Source organism: Scyliorhinus canicula, chromosome 12 (assembly GCF_902713615.1).
Source record: "Scyliorhinus canicula chromosome 12, sScyCan1.1, whole genome shotgun sequence".
NCBI classification, from domain to species: Eukaryota; Metazoa; Chordata; class Chondrichthyes; order Carcharhiniformes; family Scyliorhinidae; genus Scyliorhinus; species Scyliorhinus canicula.
The window spans coordinates 120,133,359-120,151,833 of record NC_052157.1 but is presented as its reverse complement, the minus strand read 5'-3'; the positions used below and the strand labels follow the sequence as shown (position 1 = coordinate 120,151,833).

Genomic DNA, 18,475 nt, shown 5'->3' with positions numbered 1-18,475 from the left:
TAACAGCTGCAGAAAGGCAGTTTGAGGAGGATCTGCCTACTGAAGTAGCATGGGTTGAAGTCAGAAATAGGAAAAGGAGCAGTCACCTTGTTGGGAGCTTTCTACAGGCCCCCCAATAGCAGCAGGGATGTGGAGGAACAGATTGGGAAACAGATTTTGGAAAGGTGCAGAAGTCACAGGGTAGTAATCATGGGTGACTTCAACTTCCCAAATATTGAGTGGAAACTCTTTAGATCAAATAGTTTGGATGGGGTACTGTTTGTGCAGTGTGTCCAGGAAGCTTTTCTCACACAGTATATAGATTGTCCAACCAGAGGGGAGGCCATATTGGATTTGGTACTTGGTAATGAACCAGGGCAAGTGATAGATTTGTTAGTGGGTGTAATGAACTCCAATTAGCTTTATTGGTTGGCCAAATGGAGTAAGAGCTCCCTCAATGATAGCTCATTGAGGGGGCCCATATAAGCACCTGTGTAGGCTTTGTGAGCCAGTCTTAAGTTGACTGGACTGCTAGCAGCACTGTTTGGAGCTGCTCCTGTAATATCGTTATTATAAATAAATATTGGTGTGGTGACGGAACTCCTGCCTCCCGTGGACGACTACAGTGGGGGAGCATTTTGGAGATAGTGACCACAATTCTGTGACTTTCACTTTAGTAATGGAGAGGGATAGGTTTGTGCAACATGGCAAGGTTTACAATTGGGGGAAGGGTAAATACGATGCTGTCAGACAAGAACTGAAGTGCCTAAGTTGGGAACTTAGGCTGTCAGGGAACCACACAATTGAAATGCTTAACTTGTTCAAGGAACAGATACTACGTGTCCTTGATATGTATGTCCTTGTCAGGCAGGGAAGAGATGGTCGAGTGAGGGAACCATGATTGACAAGAGATGTTCAATGTCTTGTGAAGAGGAAGAAGGATACTTATCGAAGGCTGAAGAAACAAGGTTCAGAGCGGGCGCTGGAGGAATACAAGATAGCCAGGAGGGAACTGAAGAAATGCATTAGGAGAGCTAAGAGAGGGCATGAAAAATCTTTGGTGGGTAGGATCAAGGAAAACCCCAAGGCCTTTTACACACATGTGAGAAATATGAGAATGACTAGAGCAAGGGTAGGTCTGATCAAGGACAGTAGCAGGAGATTGTGTATCGAGTCTGAAGAGATAGGAGAGGTCTTGAACGAGTACTTTTCTTCAGTATTTACAAATGAGAGGGGCCATATTGCTGGAGAAGACCGTGTGAAACAGACTGGTAAATTCGAGGAGATACCTGTTAGTTCGGAAGATGTGATGGGCATTTTGAAAACTTGAGGATAGACAAGTCCCCCAGGCTGATGGGATATATCCAAGCATTCTATGGGAAGCAAGAGATGAAATTGAAGAGATGTTGGCAATGATCTTTTCATCCTCGCTGTCAACAGGGGTGGTACCAGGGGATTGGAGAGTGGCGAATGTCGTGCCCCTGTTCAAAATAGGGAATAGGGATAACCCTGGGAATTACAGGCCAGTTAGTCTTACTTCGGTGGTAGGCAAAGTAATGGAAAGGGTACTGAGGGATAGGATTTCTGAGCATCTGGAAAGACACTGCTTGATTAGTGATAGTCAGCACAGATTTGTGAGGGATAGGTCTTGCCTCACAATTCTTTGAGAAGGTAACCAAGCACATGTATGAAGGTAAAGCAGTGGATGTAGTCTACATGGATTTTAGTAAGGCATTTGATAAGGTTCCCCGTGGTAGGCTTATGCAGAAAGTAAGGAGGCATGGGATAGTGGGAAATTTGGCCAGTTGGATAACGAACTGGCTAACCGATAGAAGGCAGAGAGTGGTGGTGGATGACAAATATTTAACCTGGAGCCCAGTGGCGTACCGCAGGGATCAGTTCTGGGTCCTCTGCTGTTTGTGATTTTCATTAATGACTTGGATGAGGGAGTTGAAGGGTGAGTCAGTAAATTTGCAGACGATACGAAGATTGGTGGAGTTGTGGATAGTGAGGAGGGCTGTTGTCAACTGCAAAGAGACATAGATAGGATGCAGAGCTGGGCTGAGAAGTGGCAGATGGAGTTTAACCCTGAAAAGAGGTTGTCCATTTTGGAAGGACAAATATGAATGCTGAATACAGGGTTAACGGTAGGGTTCTTGGCAATGTAGAGGAGCAGAGAGATCTTGGGGTCTATGTTCATAGATCTCTGAAAGGTGCCACTCAAGTGGATAGAGCTGTGAAGAAGGCCTATGGTGTGCTAGCGTTCATTAGCAGAGGGATTGAATTTAAGAGCCGTGAGGTGATGATGCAGCTGTACAAAACCTTGGTAAGGCCACATTTGGAGTACTGTGTGCAGTTCTGGTCGCCTCATTTTAGGAAGGATGTGGAACTTTGGAAAAGGTGCAAAGGAGATTTACCAGGATGTTGCCTGGAATGGAGAGTAGGTCTTACAAGGAAAGGTTGAGGATGCTAGGCCTTTTCTCATTAGAATGGAGAAGGATGAGGAGCCGACTTGATAGAGGTTTATAAGATGATCAGGGGAATAGATAGAGTAGACAGTCAGAGAGTTTTTCCCTGGGTGGAACAAACCATTACAAGGGGACATAAATTTGAGGTGAATGGTGAAAGATATAGGGGGGATGTCAGAGGTTGGTTCTTTATCCAGAGAGCAGTGGGGGCATGGAATGCACTGCCTGTGGAAATAGTTGAGTCGGAAACATTAGGGCCATTTAAGCAGCTATTGGATAGGTACGTCGATTACGGTAGAATGATGGGGCGTAGATGAATTTGTTTTTAATCTAGGAGAAAAGTTCGGCACAACATCGTGGGCCGAAGGACCTGTTCTATGCTGTATTTTTCTATGTTCTATTGGATTATTTGGTTTTAGGAAACAACCTGACAAATTCTTACCTGGCTTGGTAACTCGAAGGAGTTCAGGCAGGATGGAATGTGGCACCTGCCCTTCACTTAATGCCCCAACAATCACAACAACATCATAACTATCTGAAACAGAATTTAAAAAAGATAAATCCAGAACAATACATGGAAAATTTGGATAAGCATACATGAAAATAGTTTTTAAAAATTAATTTATGGATGTGGGCATCGAGCTGGACAAGCATTTATTGCCCATCCCTGGTGTGAGAAGACTAGTTTTGCATGAGAAATTAAAACCAGAATTCTGGGTAGCACACCAGGGGACTTATGGCGTAGTAAGTGCTTCATATTGTATGTCAGTTTTTCACACTCCCGTGTGAATGGATTATTACAATAAATCATGCTTTAAATTCATAATTTCAATGAGATTTTCATTTGACTGAATTATTGAATGTCATCATAAACCTAATTAATATGTTTGTGAAAGTGTAGAATAGAATCGCTGCAGTGCAGAAGGGGCCATCTGGCCCATCAAGTCTGCACCGGCACTCTGAAAGAGCCCCCACCCTATCCCCATAACCCAGTAACCCCATGAAAGGGGGTAAGTAAGTAGGACACAAGTAGTACACAATCCAGCACACACCTTTATACTTGGGTTGCTCAAAAACAAGACTAACAGGATCAATAGCAAACAAACATAAACCTGAATAACAGACAACACACTTCTGGGTAGTGGCATCGAGGATAGTGAATTGCACACTCAGCATAATGGGACATAAACCAAGTAGATTCAATCACATTCCTAGGAAGGACAGGCACATACAGAATGCAAGCTGTTCAGCTCAGCAGGAATATTCCTTATCCTCAGCTCCAAACAGCCTTGGCTAATTAGACAATGGCACAAGTCAGAGACAGTAGGAAGGAAGGGGTTGTTTGTATAAGGTATCAAGGACCATGGATAAGAGGAGCTTAACAAACATCAGCTAGTCATGAACAGCACGAGTTGATCATGCAGTACCGAGATGCACAAGGGTTAATTTTACTGGTCAATGTAGGTAATCTGTAGCTAATGATTGGATTATATCCAACTGAGAGGAGTGGTAACCATTTTTTGTAAATGTATAATAACGAACACACAAGTGATTTAAAGTTAGAGTGATTTGGAAACTGACCCGAATCACTCTCCCTCGTATGTTGAACAAGCTTGGAGAATAAAATCGTCTCTACAGTTGCCGACTCAATGAGTCTTAGTATAAACTAAGCTAGTTTAATACTCAGCCTCTGAAAAACGCTTCAACACCCCAACTACCCTTTTGGACATTGGGGAAATTAGTCTGGCTAATCCACCTTACCTGCACATCTTTGGACTGTGGGAGGAAACCAGAGCGCACAGAAGAAACCCGTGCAGACACGGTGAGAACGTACAAACTTCACAGTGACCCAAGGATGGAATTGAACCCGGGTCCCTGGTGCTATGAGGCAGCAGTGCTAACCACTGTGCCGCCGTACTGCCCTTTTTTTCTTTTTTTACAATGATTGTTGAATTGGTTCCCCAGAGTATGGCTTTCTTAATTTCTTCATAGTCAATGTTTCTTAAAAATGAGTGAGGTTGTCATTTTTAACTGAATTGCTCTCACCAGAATACCATTCTAATGTCTTCGGATTGGCAAATGTAATTGAAACAGGTACCAAATGTACCTGTAATAAGTGGTCTGGACCCAGACTTGACTTCTACCTCAACCAAGTGGCTAACCTTCATTTTTGAAGTTTGAGTAGGCCACTTGACCACAGAGGCAACATAAGGAGTCTAATCTCATGCCATGTGACAAAACAGTGGAACATTGGGCAGCACGGTAGCATAGTGATTAGCACAGTTGCTTCACAGCTCCAGGGTCCCAGGTTAGATTCCCGACTTGGGTCACTCTCTACGTGGAGTCTGCAAGTTCTCTCCATGTGTGCGTGGGTTTTTTCCTAGTCCAAAGATGTACAGGTTAACTGGATTGGCCATTCTAAACTGCCCTTAGTGTCTAAAAAGGTTAGGTTGGGTTACAGGGATAAAATGTCTGCACGCGTGGGGCTTAAGTAGGGTGCTCTTTCCAAGGGCCGGTGCAGACTCGATGGGTTGAATGGCCTACTTCTGCACTGTAAATTCTATGATTGTTCAGATGATAACACCAATGATTGATCTTTCCATTCCATAGTTTAATGCTGAGGTCAATTGAAGTACTCCAACTGTTGCCCTGGACAGACAGGAAATAAAATCTGGGACCTATTGAGCCATTGTAGTGTTGATAGCGATCATTCTACTCTATTTCATGCCTTGTACAAAGGACATGAAAAATAGGAGTAGGCCATTTGGCCCTTTAAACCTGTTCCTCTCGTCAATAAGATCTTGTCCCGAAAACACTGCAAAATGACAATATATTTAATTTAGGAAATGCTTCAATTAGAAAATAATAAGCCACACTTCTTGGAAGAACAAAGGTAAAAATAATTCTAGGAATCAGCTGTTCAGATGTTAGCTGTTCAGTTACCTGAATGTGCTGGAAGTGAATCTGTATCCAGCATACTTTTCTGGAGGGTTTGGTACACTGTTTTAGACCGTGCTAATTCCAACATTCCTGCACTGCCATCCACCCCATGAAAGTTACGAAATCCAAGTCTTTGCAGCTAGACAAAAATAAAGAGGTGCAAGATAGTAAGCAGCCACATTGGGGATTGGTTACACAACCTGCACTAAACCCAGTTACCTATAGCATGGTTTGCAATCTAACAGATTTGAGACACAAATGACCTGTACTAAAGCGCAATTCTTTAACTTATGCACAGTTGAAGTAATGTATTAGCGCAGACATTTCAATACAACATACTGCTACCCATGAGGAAAAAAGTTGCATTCACATAGCACCTTCCATTACTTCATGACCCAAAGTGCTTTACAGCCAATTAAGAACTTTTGAAGTGTAGTCACTACTGTAATGTAGGAAATGCAGCAATTTGTTTTCACACAGCAAAGTCAAAAGTGACACTTGCCAAAACAGAGAAAGTTAAATGTATTTTTCATTCAGTGCTTCTGCACACGGTTTCACATCAGAAAATGTGCAATTAATTTAATTCTGCCGAGTACACACGACTTTACACGTGGTTGAAGAAAGCAACTGCCAGTTAAGAAATAGCTAACATGGCAGGTCAGAACTGCAAATAAGTGTAATTAATAAAATGGAGGAATAGTGAAAATATCACAATTCAGTTTGAAATGGAATGGCTTAAAATGATATGAAGCATAGAAGTAAAATATCAGAATTGTTTACGAGACAGCCCGGCTCTCATATTTACATGTTATAAGGTGTAAACTGTGTTCCACTAAATGAAGTCTGTTCTGAACTATTAATTGAGTTGAATTACATAAAGCAGTTAAACAAAATACCCCTGGTCACTGTGTCCACTATTTGGAGACATTTAAGCATGCCAAGATATTAACTCAAATCATTCCATTTCCACACACTGATTTAATCAAGAAAATGAAGAAAAATTAGATTTTTGCAAATAACAAACGTGCCAACCGGATTTCAACCGGGGAAGTGTGAGGCTATGCATTGTAACACGGTAAACAAGGGAATTCATAATAAACGTTGAAAAAAAAGGTATATTTTCAAAGCTTTTCATCCTGCACTCACCGGGACAGATGCAAGAATATCAAATTTCAAAGATACAAACAAGTTAATTAAACAATTAATTAAATTATTGATCCTTTTTAAATTCAGCAATCTTGCTTCTGTTCTGATGAATCCAAAATGAAAAGCTTTGACAGCACATTTCTTTTTTGAGCAATGTTCAAATTCTGTGCTACCGAATGGCTAAATGGTAGAATACAGAGACATCTCCCAAGCCTACATCCTTGGAGCACTCTCCTACAGTTGTGAGACCTGGACAACACATGCTAGACAGGAGAAAATACTCTACTGTTTTTACCTTCACTGTCTCAAGATATATCCTTGACATCTCTTGACACTACAGGGTTACCAACTTGGAGGTCTTGGGGCATGCTAATTTCATCAGCATACAGTCACTACTAAAGTTATTTTGGCTACATTCATTGGCAAATCATGGCCATGTAACCATAGATCTTCTGTATTGTGAACTGGCCACTGGGCCACAGCCTGCTGAACATAGTATCTTGTTTTCAGGTAAGATGAATCTAAGATAATGGAGAATGACAAAGGCAACTGGGAGACCGTCGCTGAGAGCCTGACCTCTGCAGATTGACTATATTAGAAGAGACAAGGGGAAGCGGCTAGTTCAGCTGGCTGGGAAGAGGGCCCAGAAAAAGCAGAGCCCATCAAAACCTACACTTTTTTTAGTCACTGCCTTCATCTGCAGCAAATGCAACAGAAATTGTCATTCTGGCTGGGCCCTTGAGTCACACCTTGAGTCACGCAAGGTGGGCCCTTGGGTCAGGCAATATCCAACACAGTTGACCACCAAGATGGAAATCATTATCTCATGAGGTGGAAGGCTGCCAAAGAAGAAAGAGGATTGTGAAGTGTAGAATGACCTTGGAAAACATGTTCACAGATCCCTGAAGGTATCAAGATAGACAGTTAAGGCGGCTAAAAAGGAATACAGATATGTTTCTTAATAGCCTAAGCACAGAATGGAGGTTATGTTGGAATTGTGTAGAAAATTAATTAGACCACAGTTCTGATCACCATATTACAGGAAGGATGCAATCATGCTAGGAGGATTTTGCCAGGATTGGGAACCTTTAGTTCAGAGGAATCATTGGATAAGTTTGGGTTGTTATTTTTAAAAAAAAAAGAGGCTCAGCGGAGAATTAATTAGGTATAGAAAATTATTAGGCTGGATAGAATGTTTAGTAGAGCCATATTTCCCATAGCACTTTGTCAGGGAGGCACAGATTCAAAGTAATAGAGGACTTGAAGAATACAAAAGGGCGGTTGAGGCAGAAACCCTGAGTGCACTTAAGGACTTGAATATGCACTTGGAAGTGCCATAACCTGCAAGGCAATGGACCAAGAAAGTAGGATCAGGCTGAGAAGTCCCTACTTAGCCAGCATTGAAAAAATGTGTTGAATGTGGGGCTCACTGAGCTAAATCGCTGGCTTACCAAGCAGGCCAGCAGCACGGTTCCCGTACCAGCCTCCCCGGACAGGCGCCGGAATGTGGCGACTAGGGGCTTTTCACAGTAACTTAATTGAAGCCTACTCGTGACAATAAGCGATTTTCATTTTCATGACCTCCTACTGTGCTGTATATCTCACTGATTCTATCTTCCGTTGATGTACCAAATGCCAGGTAATTCACACAAATGCTTTTCAAGCTTTTGTGTGGGAACCTTTCACTCCTGTTCAAAACAGTGTGCGCCCCTCAGAAATAGTGCTTACATTGAAGAATTAATACAACTGCATAATAGACTTCCGGTGGTGGCTATGAGGGAGTAAGTCACGCATTTGGTGGCTCTCACTCCGGTCAGACTTTAAGACCTTTCCCCTGACTTTTTTGAACTTTTGAGCACTGGAGTGAAAAACAATAGCACTCTAGATCTGAATCCATACAGAGTTGTATGAACTTAAGGAGCAAAAGGGAGTGAAAACAGGCGAAGAAGAGGCTGAACGAAGGTGGTGTGGAAGCTCAAGTGGGAGGAAAGATGGCCGATGAATGGAACACGGAACGGACGGTCCAGACAGCACTGGACAACATGCTGAAGGTCATGAAAGAGAGCTTCGCAGCACTGAAGCGGGATAATTTGGAACCGCTCCAGAAAGCGGTGGAGCGACTGGACCAGAGGCTGGATGCTCAGGATAGGAAGGTACAGGCACTGGAGAAGACAGTGGAAGAGCAGGCGGATTTCCAAACGGTAGCGGACGTGGAAATTAGAAAGTTGAAGGAGCAACAATCAAGGCTGATGGACAGGCTGGAGGACCTGGAAAACAGGTCTCGCCGGTAGAATTTGAGAATCATTGGGCTCCCGGAGGGGGCCGAGGGAGTGGATGCCACGGCATATGAGGCAGATATGCTGCAGGAGCTGGTGGGGGATGATTTCTTCCTGCGTCCACTGGAGCTGGACAGGTTCGTGGTCAAGGAGCGGGTTCTACAGTGGGCCAAGAGCACGAAGAGCTACTCATGGAACAACAGTTTCCTCCGCATCTACCAGGATCTGAGCCAGGAGGTGGCCAGAAGGAGGGCAGCCTACAGACAAATTAAAGAGATCCTGTTTAAAAAGAAGGTCAAGTTCGGGCTACTTTTCCCGGCGCGGCTTTGGGTCACATACCGGGAACAGCAACATTATTTTGACGACCCGGAGGAAGCGATGGACTTCGCTAAGGGGCAGAGACTGATGTCGAACTGAGGACCCATGGACTCAAGTTAGAGTGCATTAAGGGATGTTTGCATTTGTTCACAGATTGCCCTTCGTGTTAGCGATGTCGTTCGGCATGCTCTTTTACTTAAAATTGGGGGTGTTCTTGTGTTTGTGTTTGCCTGTTTGAAAGTTTTAAAGTTAAAGCCAAAGTTATAGTTAAAGTTTAAGTTATTGGGTGCTGGGGGGCTGTTCGGGTTCTTTTTGCTATTTTTCTGGGAATGTTGGGAGGGGGGTGGGTGGTAGTGCCCACCTCATTACGCAGTTTGAATTGCACTATTGTGGAGGCGTTTTGTTTGTTTTCCCTCTGTTTTGGTCCCAGAGCGATTGCTCGAACAGGGCTGTTCTGGGGAGGTGGTGTTGAAGGGGGGAGGGGAGTGGGGGGGACAATAGGTGGGAGACATGGTGGCGCCGGAGTTGAGAGCCACCAGGCTAGCTGCTCTGAGCTCGTCAACGAGAGCGAGGTGGGGGGTGTGTATACAGCCAGTATATGACAGGGGATAGCTTACAAGGGGTTGTTGCGGGTGGGGGGGGGGGGGGGAGGGGGGGGGAGGGAGGAGGAGGAGAGATCTGCTGATGAGGGAGGGAACTGAACTAGGTAATAGGGAAAAGGGCGGGGGTGGGAGCTGCCAAGAGGCGGACCAGGGGAGGCGCGGCACATGGGCAGGGGTGGGCCCAAGAAGGGGGATGGCTGATCGGTGTGGGGGGGGGGGGGGGCAGGGCAGGGTGCCCAACCAGGCTGATCACCTGGAATGTTAGAGGATTAAACGGGCCGGTCAAGAGGGCACGTGTGTTCGCGCACTTATGGGCTCTGAAGGCGGATGTAATGTTGCTGCTGGAGACACATTGAAAGTGGCGGACCAGATTAGATTACAGAAGGGCTGGGTTAGCCAGGTCTTCCATTCGGGGCTCGACGTTAAGACCAGAGGGGTCGTGATCATGATTAACAAACGGGTTAAATTTGAGGCGGACAGCATAGTTGCGGATGGGGGTGGTAGATTTCTCATGGTCCGGGGCAAGCTTGAGGGGGTGAGTGTGGTCTTAGTGAACGTCTACGCTCCAAACTGGGATGATGTAATTTCATCAAAAGGCTGCTGGGGAAAATCCCCGACTTGGATTCGCACACTGTGATGATCGGAATACCTTGCCCCTTTAAGAGGCTTGTGATGATCGGAATACATTGCCCCTTTAAGAGGCTTGGAACCCTGGGGGACTCCGCCTCTGGCTACGCCCCCTGGGAAACAGTACTTCAGATGAGACTCCATTTTGCGAGCACACTTCTCATGGAGGCTGCCATTGTTCACTGCTTATTAAAGCCTTTGATTACTGACCTAACTTTCGTGTCGTAATTGAGAGTGCCTCAATTTAATAAGCAGTGCACATCAAGATGGACAGCGGTCTGAAACCAGAGAGACTCAACCTGGAAGGCAGGACGCCTGAAGCCTCGGAAATCTTTAAACATTGGCTCCAGTGTTTTGAGGATTATTTGGACTCCTCACCGTCTGATGTCGACAGCGCTCGCAAGCTGCGCTTCCTACATGGCCGGGTGAGCCACCGAATCTCTGCCATGATTGAAACCGCTACGACCTATGAGGCGGCGATCGAAATATTGAAGAAACGCTTCATAAAGACTACCAATGAGGTACATGCCAGGCATTTGCTCTCGACCTGCAGCCAGCGCTCCGGAGAAATGCTGGACGAGTTCGTGGAAAGACTCACCGCGCTCGCGAGGAACTGCGACCACAAAGCAGTGACGGCTGAAGAACACAGGGACTTACACATTCGCGACGCCCTTGTGTCTGGCATCAGGTCATCGTACATCCGGCAGCGGCTCCTAGAAGACGGGGTGAAGGATCTCCAAGGCACGGTAACGCTCGGCTTTTCTCTCGAAACGGCCCACCGTAACCTCCGTACGTACTCCGCGGACCTTACGAATCCCTGTCGATCCCCTCCAGACTCGGCCACGCTACAGGCCTGTGCCGCGCGTCGATCCACTCACTCCGGGGGCTCCCCATGCTATTTCTGTGGGCAAGGCCAGCACCCACGTCAGCGTTGTCCGGCCCGATCCGCGACCTGCAACGACTGCGGGAAGAAAGGGCACTTCGCGAAAGTCTGCCTGGCTGGGCCCAAAGGCCACAAACAAAAGTCTCACCGGGCCCAGAAATCAAGCTCCCGGCCTCACAGACCCCGCAACGCGGCTGCACTGCGGCCAGACACGCCCACTTCTGACGCGTCATCGACCTCGTGCGAGTCATGGGAGCGGCCATCTTGGCGGCGGCCATCTTCGAAACCCGACACGTGCGACCGGCGGCCATCTTGTGACTCCGGGCGGCCATTTTGTGAGTCCGACTCTGACGGCCCGCACCTAGGAGCAATCACGCTTGATCAATCACGGCCAAAACACCTGCGAAACTCGATGATGCGGGTGCGAATCAACGGCCAAGACACTCCCTGCCTGTTCGACTCCGGGAGCACGGAGAGCTTTATCCACCCAGACACGGTAAGGCGCTGCTCCCTGCGCACCCATCCCGCCTCCCAAACTATCGCCCTCGCCTCAGGGTCCCATTTGGTTCAAATCACAGGGTATTGTGACGCTGACCTCACAATTCAAGGCGCGAAATACTCCCGTTTTAAACTGTACATTTTTCCTCAACTCTGCGCCCCCCTGCTGCTTGGCCTCGACTTTCAGTGCAGCCACCGGAGCCTGACACTGAAGTTCGGCGGACCCCTGCCCCCACTCACAGTCTGCAGCCTGGCGACACTCAAAGTTGCGCCACCCCGCCTCTTCGCGAACCTCACTCCCGACTGTAAGCCCATCGCCACCAAGAGTCGCCGGGACAGTACCCAAGACTTGACTTTCATCAAGTCGGAGGTTCAGCGGCTACTAAAAGAGGGGGTCATAGAGGCCAGCAACAGCCCTTGGAGGGCCCAGGTATTAGTAGTCCGCTCCGGGGAAAAGCAACGCATGGTTGTGGATTATAGCCAGACAATAACCGCTTCACACAACTCGATGCGTACCCACTTCCCCGAATAGCTGAAATGGTGACCCAAATTGCCCAGTATCGGGTATTCTCCACGGTTGACCTCAAATCGGCCTACCACCAACTCCCTATTCGCTCAGAGGACCGCCCCTACACGGCTTTTGAAGCAGCCGGTCAGCTGTTTCACTTCCTCAGGGTACCCTTTGGTGTTACAAACGGAGTCTCCGTTTTCCAGAGGGCGATGGATCAAATGGTGGACCAGAACGGCTTACGGGCGACCTTCCCGTACTTGGACAACGTCACCATCTGCGGCCATGACCAGCAGGACCACGACGCAAACCTGAGGAAGTTCCTCCAGACTGCCCGGGCCCTCAACCTCACCTACAACAAAGAGAAATGCGTGTTCCACACAACCCGGCTCGCCATCCTCGGCTACGTCGTGGAGAACGGGGTCCTAGGCCCGGACCCCGACCGCATGCGTCCCCTTAAGGAATTCCCCCTCCCCCGTAGCCTCAAGGCACTCAAACGGTGCTTGGGGCTTTTCTCCTATTACGCCCAGTGGGTCCCCAGATATGGGGACAAAGCCCGGCCACTCATTAAGACCACGGTTTTTCCTCTGACGGATGAGGCCCAGTCGGCTTTCAACCGTATCAAGGCCGGCATCATCAAGGCCGCCATGCACGCGGTGGACGAAGCCATCCCCTTTCAAATAGAAAGCGATGCATCAGACGTCGCCCTGGCTGCTACCCTCAACCAAGCGGGCAGACCAGTAGCGTTCTTCTCCCGAACCCTCAACGCCTCGGAAATTCGACACTCTGCAGTCGAGAAGGAGGCACAAGCCATAGTGGAGGCCGTGCGACACTGGAGGCACTACCTAGCTGGTAGGAGGTTCACCCTCATCACCGACCAACGGTCGGTCGCCTTTATGTTCGATAACGCACAACGGGGCAAAATAAAGAACGACAAGATTCTGAGGTGGAGAATAGAGCTCTCCACCTATACGTACGATATTAAATATCGCCCGGGGAAGCTCAACGAGTCCCCAGATGCCCTGTCTCGTGGCACGTGCGCCAACGCGCAATTGGACCGCCTGAGAGCCATCCACGATGACCTCTGCCACCCGAGGGTCACCCGGCTTGCCCACTTCATCAAGTCCCGCAACCTGCCCTACTCCACAGGGGAGGTCAAGACCATGACTAAGGCATGCCAGATCTGTGCAGAATGCAAACCACAGTTCTATCGACCAGACAAGGCCCACCTGATAAAAGCCTCTGGGCCCTTTGAGCGACTAAGCGTGGACTTCAAAGGGCCTCTCCCGTCCAACAACCGCAACATCTATTTCCTCACCGTCATCGATGAATTCTCCCGCTTCCCTTTTGCTGTCCCCTGCCCCGATACTACCTCGGCCTCCGTGATCAAGGCACTGCGCAGCATCTTTGCTCTGTTTGGTTTCCCCGCTTATATCCACAGCGACCGGGGTACATCGTTCATGAGCGATGAGCTGCGTCGGTACCTGCTCAGCAAGGGCATCGCCTCGAGCAGGACGATGAGCTATAACCCGCGGGGAAACGGGCAAGTGGAGAGGGAGAACGCGACAGTTTGGAAGGCTGTCCTCCTAGCCCTACGGTCAAGGAGTCTCCCTATCGCCCGCTGGCAGGAGGTCCTACCCGATGCCCTGCACTCCATTAGGTCGCTCCTCTGTACGGCCACGAACGAGACCCCTCACAATCGTTTGTTTGTCTTCCCCAGGAAGTCCACCTCTGGAGTCTCGCTTCCACCCTGGCTGACGACTCCGGGTCCAGTCCTACTCCGGAGGCATGTGAGGAGCCATAAAACGGATCCCATAGTCGAGAGGGTCCACCTGCTGCACGCAAACCCTCGTTATGCCTACGTCGAGCACCCCGATGGCTGGCAGGATACTGTCTCCCTGCGAGACCTGGCACCCGCTGGCTCTCCCACCGACTCCACCGATCCTCCCACCGACCCCCCCCCTTCTACCGACGCTCCATGCCCTAAACCGAACGCCGACTTCGACAGCGCGCCCTCCATAGCGCCCCCTGCCCCCCAGCCGACACCGACCACCCTAATCACTCCTGATACCCCCCCCCTCTCCAAGGCGGACAAAGCTTCAGTCAACCGTGCTCCCAGATAGACCACCATCGGAACCGACCGCATCCACGGCGCCACCACCGGAGCGGCGAAAGTCAGCACGGACTATCAGACCACCACAAAGACTGAACTTATAATTTAAAAACACTTCATCCCCGACGGACTATGTTTTTTTTTAAACAGGGGGTGAATGTGATGATCGGAATACCTTGCCCCTTTAAGAGGCTTGTGATGATCGGAATACATTGCCCCTTTAAGAGGCTTGGAACCCTGGGGGACTCCGCCTCTGGCTACGCCCCCTGGGAAACAGTACTTAAGATGAGACTCCATTTTGCGAGCACACTTCTCATGGAGGCTGCCATTGTTCACTGCTTATTAAAGCCTTTGATTACTGACCTAACTTTCGTGTCGTAATTGAGAGTGCCTCACACACGTTGATCATGGGTGGGGACTTTAATACAGTCCTCGATCCCGACCTGGACCGGTCGTGCTCCAGAACGGATAGGGTCCCGGCTGAGAGGGTTCATGGAACAAATTGGGGGTAGACCCCTGGAGAATCAGCCGGCCAACGGGGAAGGAGTTCTCATTCTATTCACATGTTCACAAGGTTTATTCTCGTATTGACTTCTTTATTATGAGTAGGAACTTTTTGGCGAGGGTGAGGGATACAGAATACTCGGCGATCACTATTTCAGACCATGCTCCACATTGGGTCGACCTGCAGATAGAACATAGAACGATACAGCGCAGTACAGGCCCTTCGGCCCTCGATGTTGCACCGACATGGAAAAAAAAACTAAAGGCCATCTAACCTACACTATGCCCTTATCATCCATATGCTTATCCAATAAACTTTTAAATGCCCTCAATGTTGGCGAGTTCACTACTGTTGCAGGTAGGGCATTCCACGGCCTCACCACTCTTTGCGTAAAAAACCCACCTCTGACCTCTGTCCTATATCTATTACCCCTCAATTTAAGGCTATGTCCCCTCGTGCTAGCCACCCCCATCCGCGGGAGAAGGCTCTCGCTGTCCACCCTATCTAACCCTCTGATCATTTTGTATGCCTCTATTAAGTCACCTCTTAACCTTCTTCTCTCTAACGAAAACAACCTCAAGTCCATCAGCCTTTCCTCATAAGATTTTCCCTCCATACCAGGCAACATCCTGGTAAATCTCCTCTGCACCCGTTCCAAAGCTTCCACGTCCTTCCTATAATGAGGCGACCAGATCTGTACGCAATACTCCAAATGCGGCCGTACTAGAGTTTTGTACAACTGCAACATGACCTCATGGCTCCGGAACTCAATCCCTCTACCAATAAAGGCCAACACACCATAGGCCTTCTTCACAACCCTATCAACCTGGGTGGCAACTTTCAGGGATCTATGTACATGGACACCGAGATCCCTCTGCTCATCCACACTACCAAGAATTTTACCATTAGCCAAATATTCCGCATTCCTGTTATTCTTTCCAAAGTGAATCACCTCACACTTCTCCACATTAAACTCCATTTGCCACCTCTCAGCCCAGCTCTGCAGCTTATCTATGTCCCTCTGTAACCTGCAACATCCTTCCGCACTGTCTACAACTCCACCGACTTTAGTGTCGTCTGCAAATTTACTCACCCATCCTTCTGCGCCCTCCTCTAGGTCATTTATAAAAATGACAAACAGCAACAGCCCCAGAACAGATCCTTGTGGTACGCCACTCGTAACTGAACTCCATTCTGAACATTTCCCATCAACTACCACTCTCTCAACTAGCCAATTTCTGATCCACATCTCTAAATCACCCTCAATCCCCAGCCTCCGTATTTTCTGCAATAGCCGACCGTGGGGAACCTTATCAAACGCTTTACTGAAATCCATATACACCACATCAACTGCTCTACCCTTGTCTACCTGTTCAGTCACCTTCTCAAAGAACTCGATAAGGTTTGTGAGGCATGACCTACCCTTCACAAAACCATGCTGACTATCCCTAATCATATTATTCCTATCTAGATGATTATAAATCGTATCTTTTATAATCCTCTCCAAGACCTTACCCACCACAGACGTTAGGCTCACCGGCCTATAGTTACCGGGGTTATCTCTACTCCCCTTCTTGAACAAAGGGACCACATTTTCTATCCTCCAGTCCTCTGGCACTATTCCTGTAGCCAATGATGACCTAAAAATCAAAGCCAAAGGCTCAGCAATCTCTTCCCTGGCTTCCCAGAGAATCCTAGGATAAATCCCATCCGGCCCCGGGGACTTATCTATTTTCACCTTGTCCAGAATTGCCAACACTTCTTCCCTACGCACCTCAATGCCATCTATTCTAATAGCCTGGGTCTCAGCATTCTCCTCCACAATATTATCTTTTTCTTGAGTGAATACTGACGAAAAGTATTCATTTAGTATCTTGCTTATCTCCTCAGCCTCCACACACAACTTCCCACCACTGTCCTTGACTGGCCCTACTCTTACCCTAGTCATTCTTTTATTCCTGACATACCTAAAGAAAGCTTTTGGGTTTTCCTTGATCCTACCTGCCAAAGACTTCTCATGTCCCCTCCTTGCTCGTCTCAGCTCTCTCTTTAGATCCTTCCTCGCTTCCTTGTAACTATCAAGCGCCCCAACTGAAACTTCATGCCTCATCTTCACATAGGCCTCCTTCTTCCTCTTAACAAGAGATTCCACTTCTTTGGTAAACCACGGTTCCCTCGCTCGACCCCTTCCTCCCTGCCTGACTGGTACGTACTTATCAAGAACATGCAATAGCTGTTCCTTGAACAAGCTCCACATATCCAGTGTGCCCAACCCTTGCAGCCTACTTCTCCAACCAACACATCCTAAGTCATGTCTAATGGCATCATAATTGCCCTTCCCCCAGCTATAACTCTTGCCCTGCGGGGTATACTTATTCCTTTCCATCACTAATGTAAAGGTCACCGAATTGTGGTCACTGTTTCCAAAGTGCTCACCTACCTCCAGATCTAACACCTGGCCTGGTTCATTACCCAAAACCAAATCCAATGTGGCCTCGCCTCTTGTTGGCCTGTCAACATATTGTGTCAGGAAACCCTCCTGCACACATTGTACAAAGAACGACCCATCTAATGTACTCGAACTATATCTTTTCCAGTCAATATCTGCAAAGAAAGTGATCAGCGGCCACAATGGAGGTTAGAGGTGGGATTGTTGGCAGATGAGAGGGTGTGTGAGAGTGGGGAAATGCATGCAGGACTACCTGCAGATCAACGATACAGGGGAAGTCTCAGCAGCGGTGCTCTGGGAGGCGCTGAAGACGGTGGTGAGAGGGGAACTGATCTCAATCCGAGCCCACAGGGACAAAACGGACAGGGCAGAGATGGACAGACTGGTGCAGGAGATGATACGGACGGATAGGGAATATGCAGACTCACCGAGGGCAGAGCTACTTAGGAAACGACGGAGACTGCAGGCGGAGCTGGGGGCGCTATTCACTGGGAAGGCCGTAGAGCCTATTCACTCAGAAAGGCCAGGGGCACGGTGTATGAGTATGGGGAGAAAGCCAGCAGAAAGCTTGCACAGCAACTTTGGAAGAGGGAGGCGGCCAGGAAAATAGGGACGGTAGTGGACGGGGCAGGGAACCGGGTTGGAGACCCGGCAGGATTGAACAGGGTATTCAGGGACTTCTACAGCAAGCTGTATACCTCGGAACTCCCACGGGGCCGGAGGGGATGAGGGGCTTCTTAGATGGGCTGACCTTCCCAAAGGTGGGCAGGAGGGTGGTGGAGGGGCTGGGGGCCCCGATTAGAGCTGAAGTAATAGGCGGCCTGAAGGCCATGCAGTCGAGTAAAGCCCCAGGGCCGGATGGGTATCCAATGGAGTTCTACAAAACGTTCTCGGGGATAGTAGGGCCGGTGCTGGTTAGCGTGTTTTAACGAGGCGAGGGACAATGGGGTGCTACCCCCGATGATGTCACAAGCCACCATCTCGCTGATATTAAAATGGGATAAAGATCCGGAAGCTTGTGGGTACTATAGGCCAATCTCCCTGATTAATGTGGATGCTAAACTGCTGGCCAAGATCCTGGCATCGTCAGCACGGTGGCGCAGTGGGTTAGCACTGCAGCCTCACGGCGCTGAGGTCCCAGGTTCGATCCCGGCTCTGGGTCA

At 48.4% G+C, this 18,475-nt stretch overlaps 1 protein-coding gene across 4 annotated transcripts in view; it reads right to left on the bottom strand.

Moving 5' to 3' along the window:
- Window positions 1-18,475, bottom strand: part of mettl27 (methyltransferase like 27) — a 57,821-nt gene that overhangs the window by 15,634 nt on the left and 23,712 nt on the right. For all 4 annotated transcript variants that reach the window (XM_038813908.1, XM_038813910.1, XM_038813909.1 and 1 more), the window contains 2 exons: window positions 5,391-5,526; window positions 2,890-2,982 (listed from right to left, as the gene is read on the bottom strand). In XM_038813908.1, the coding sequence (XP_038669836.1) occupies window positions 2,890-2,982; window positions 5,391-5,526 (229 nt within the window). The remainder of the gene's footprint in view (window positions 1-2,889; window positions 2,983-5,390; window positions 5,527-18,475) is intronic.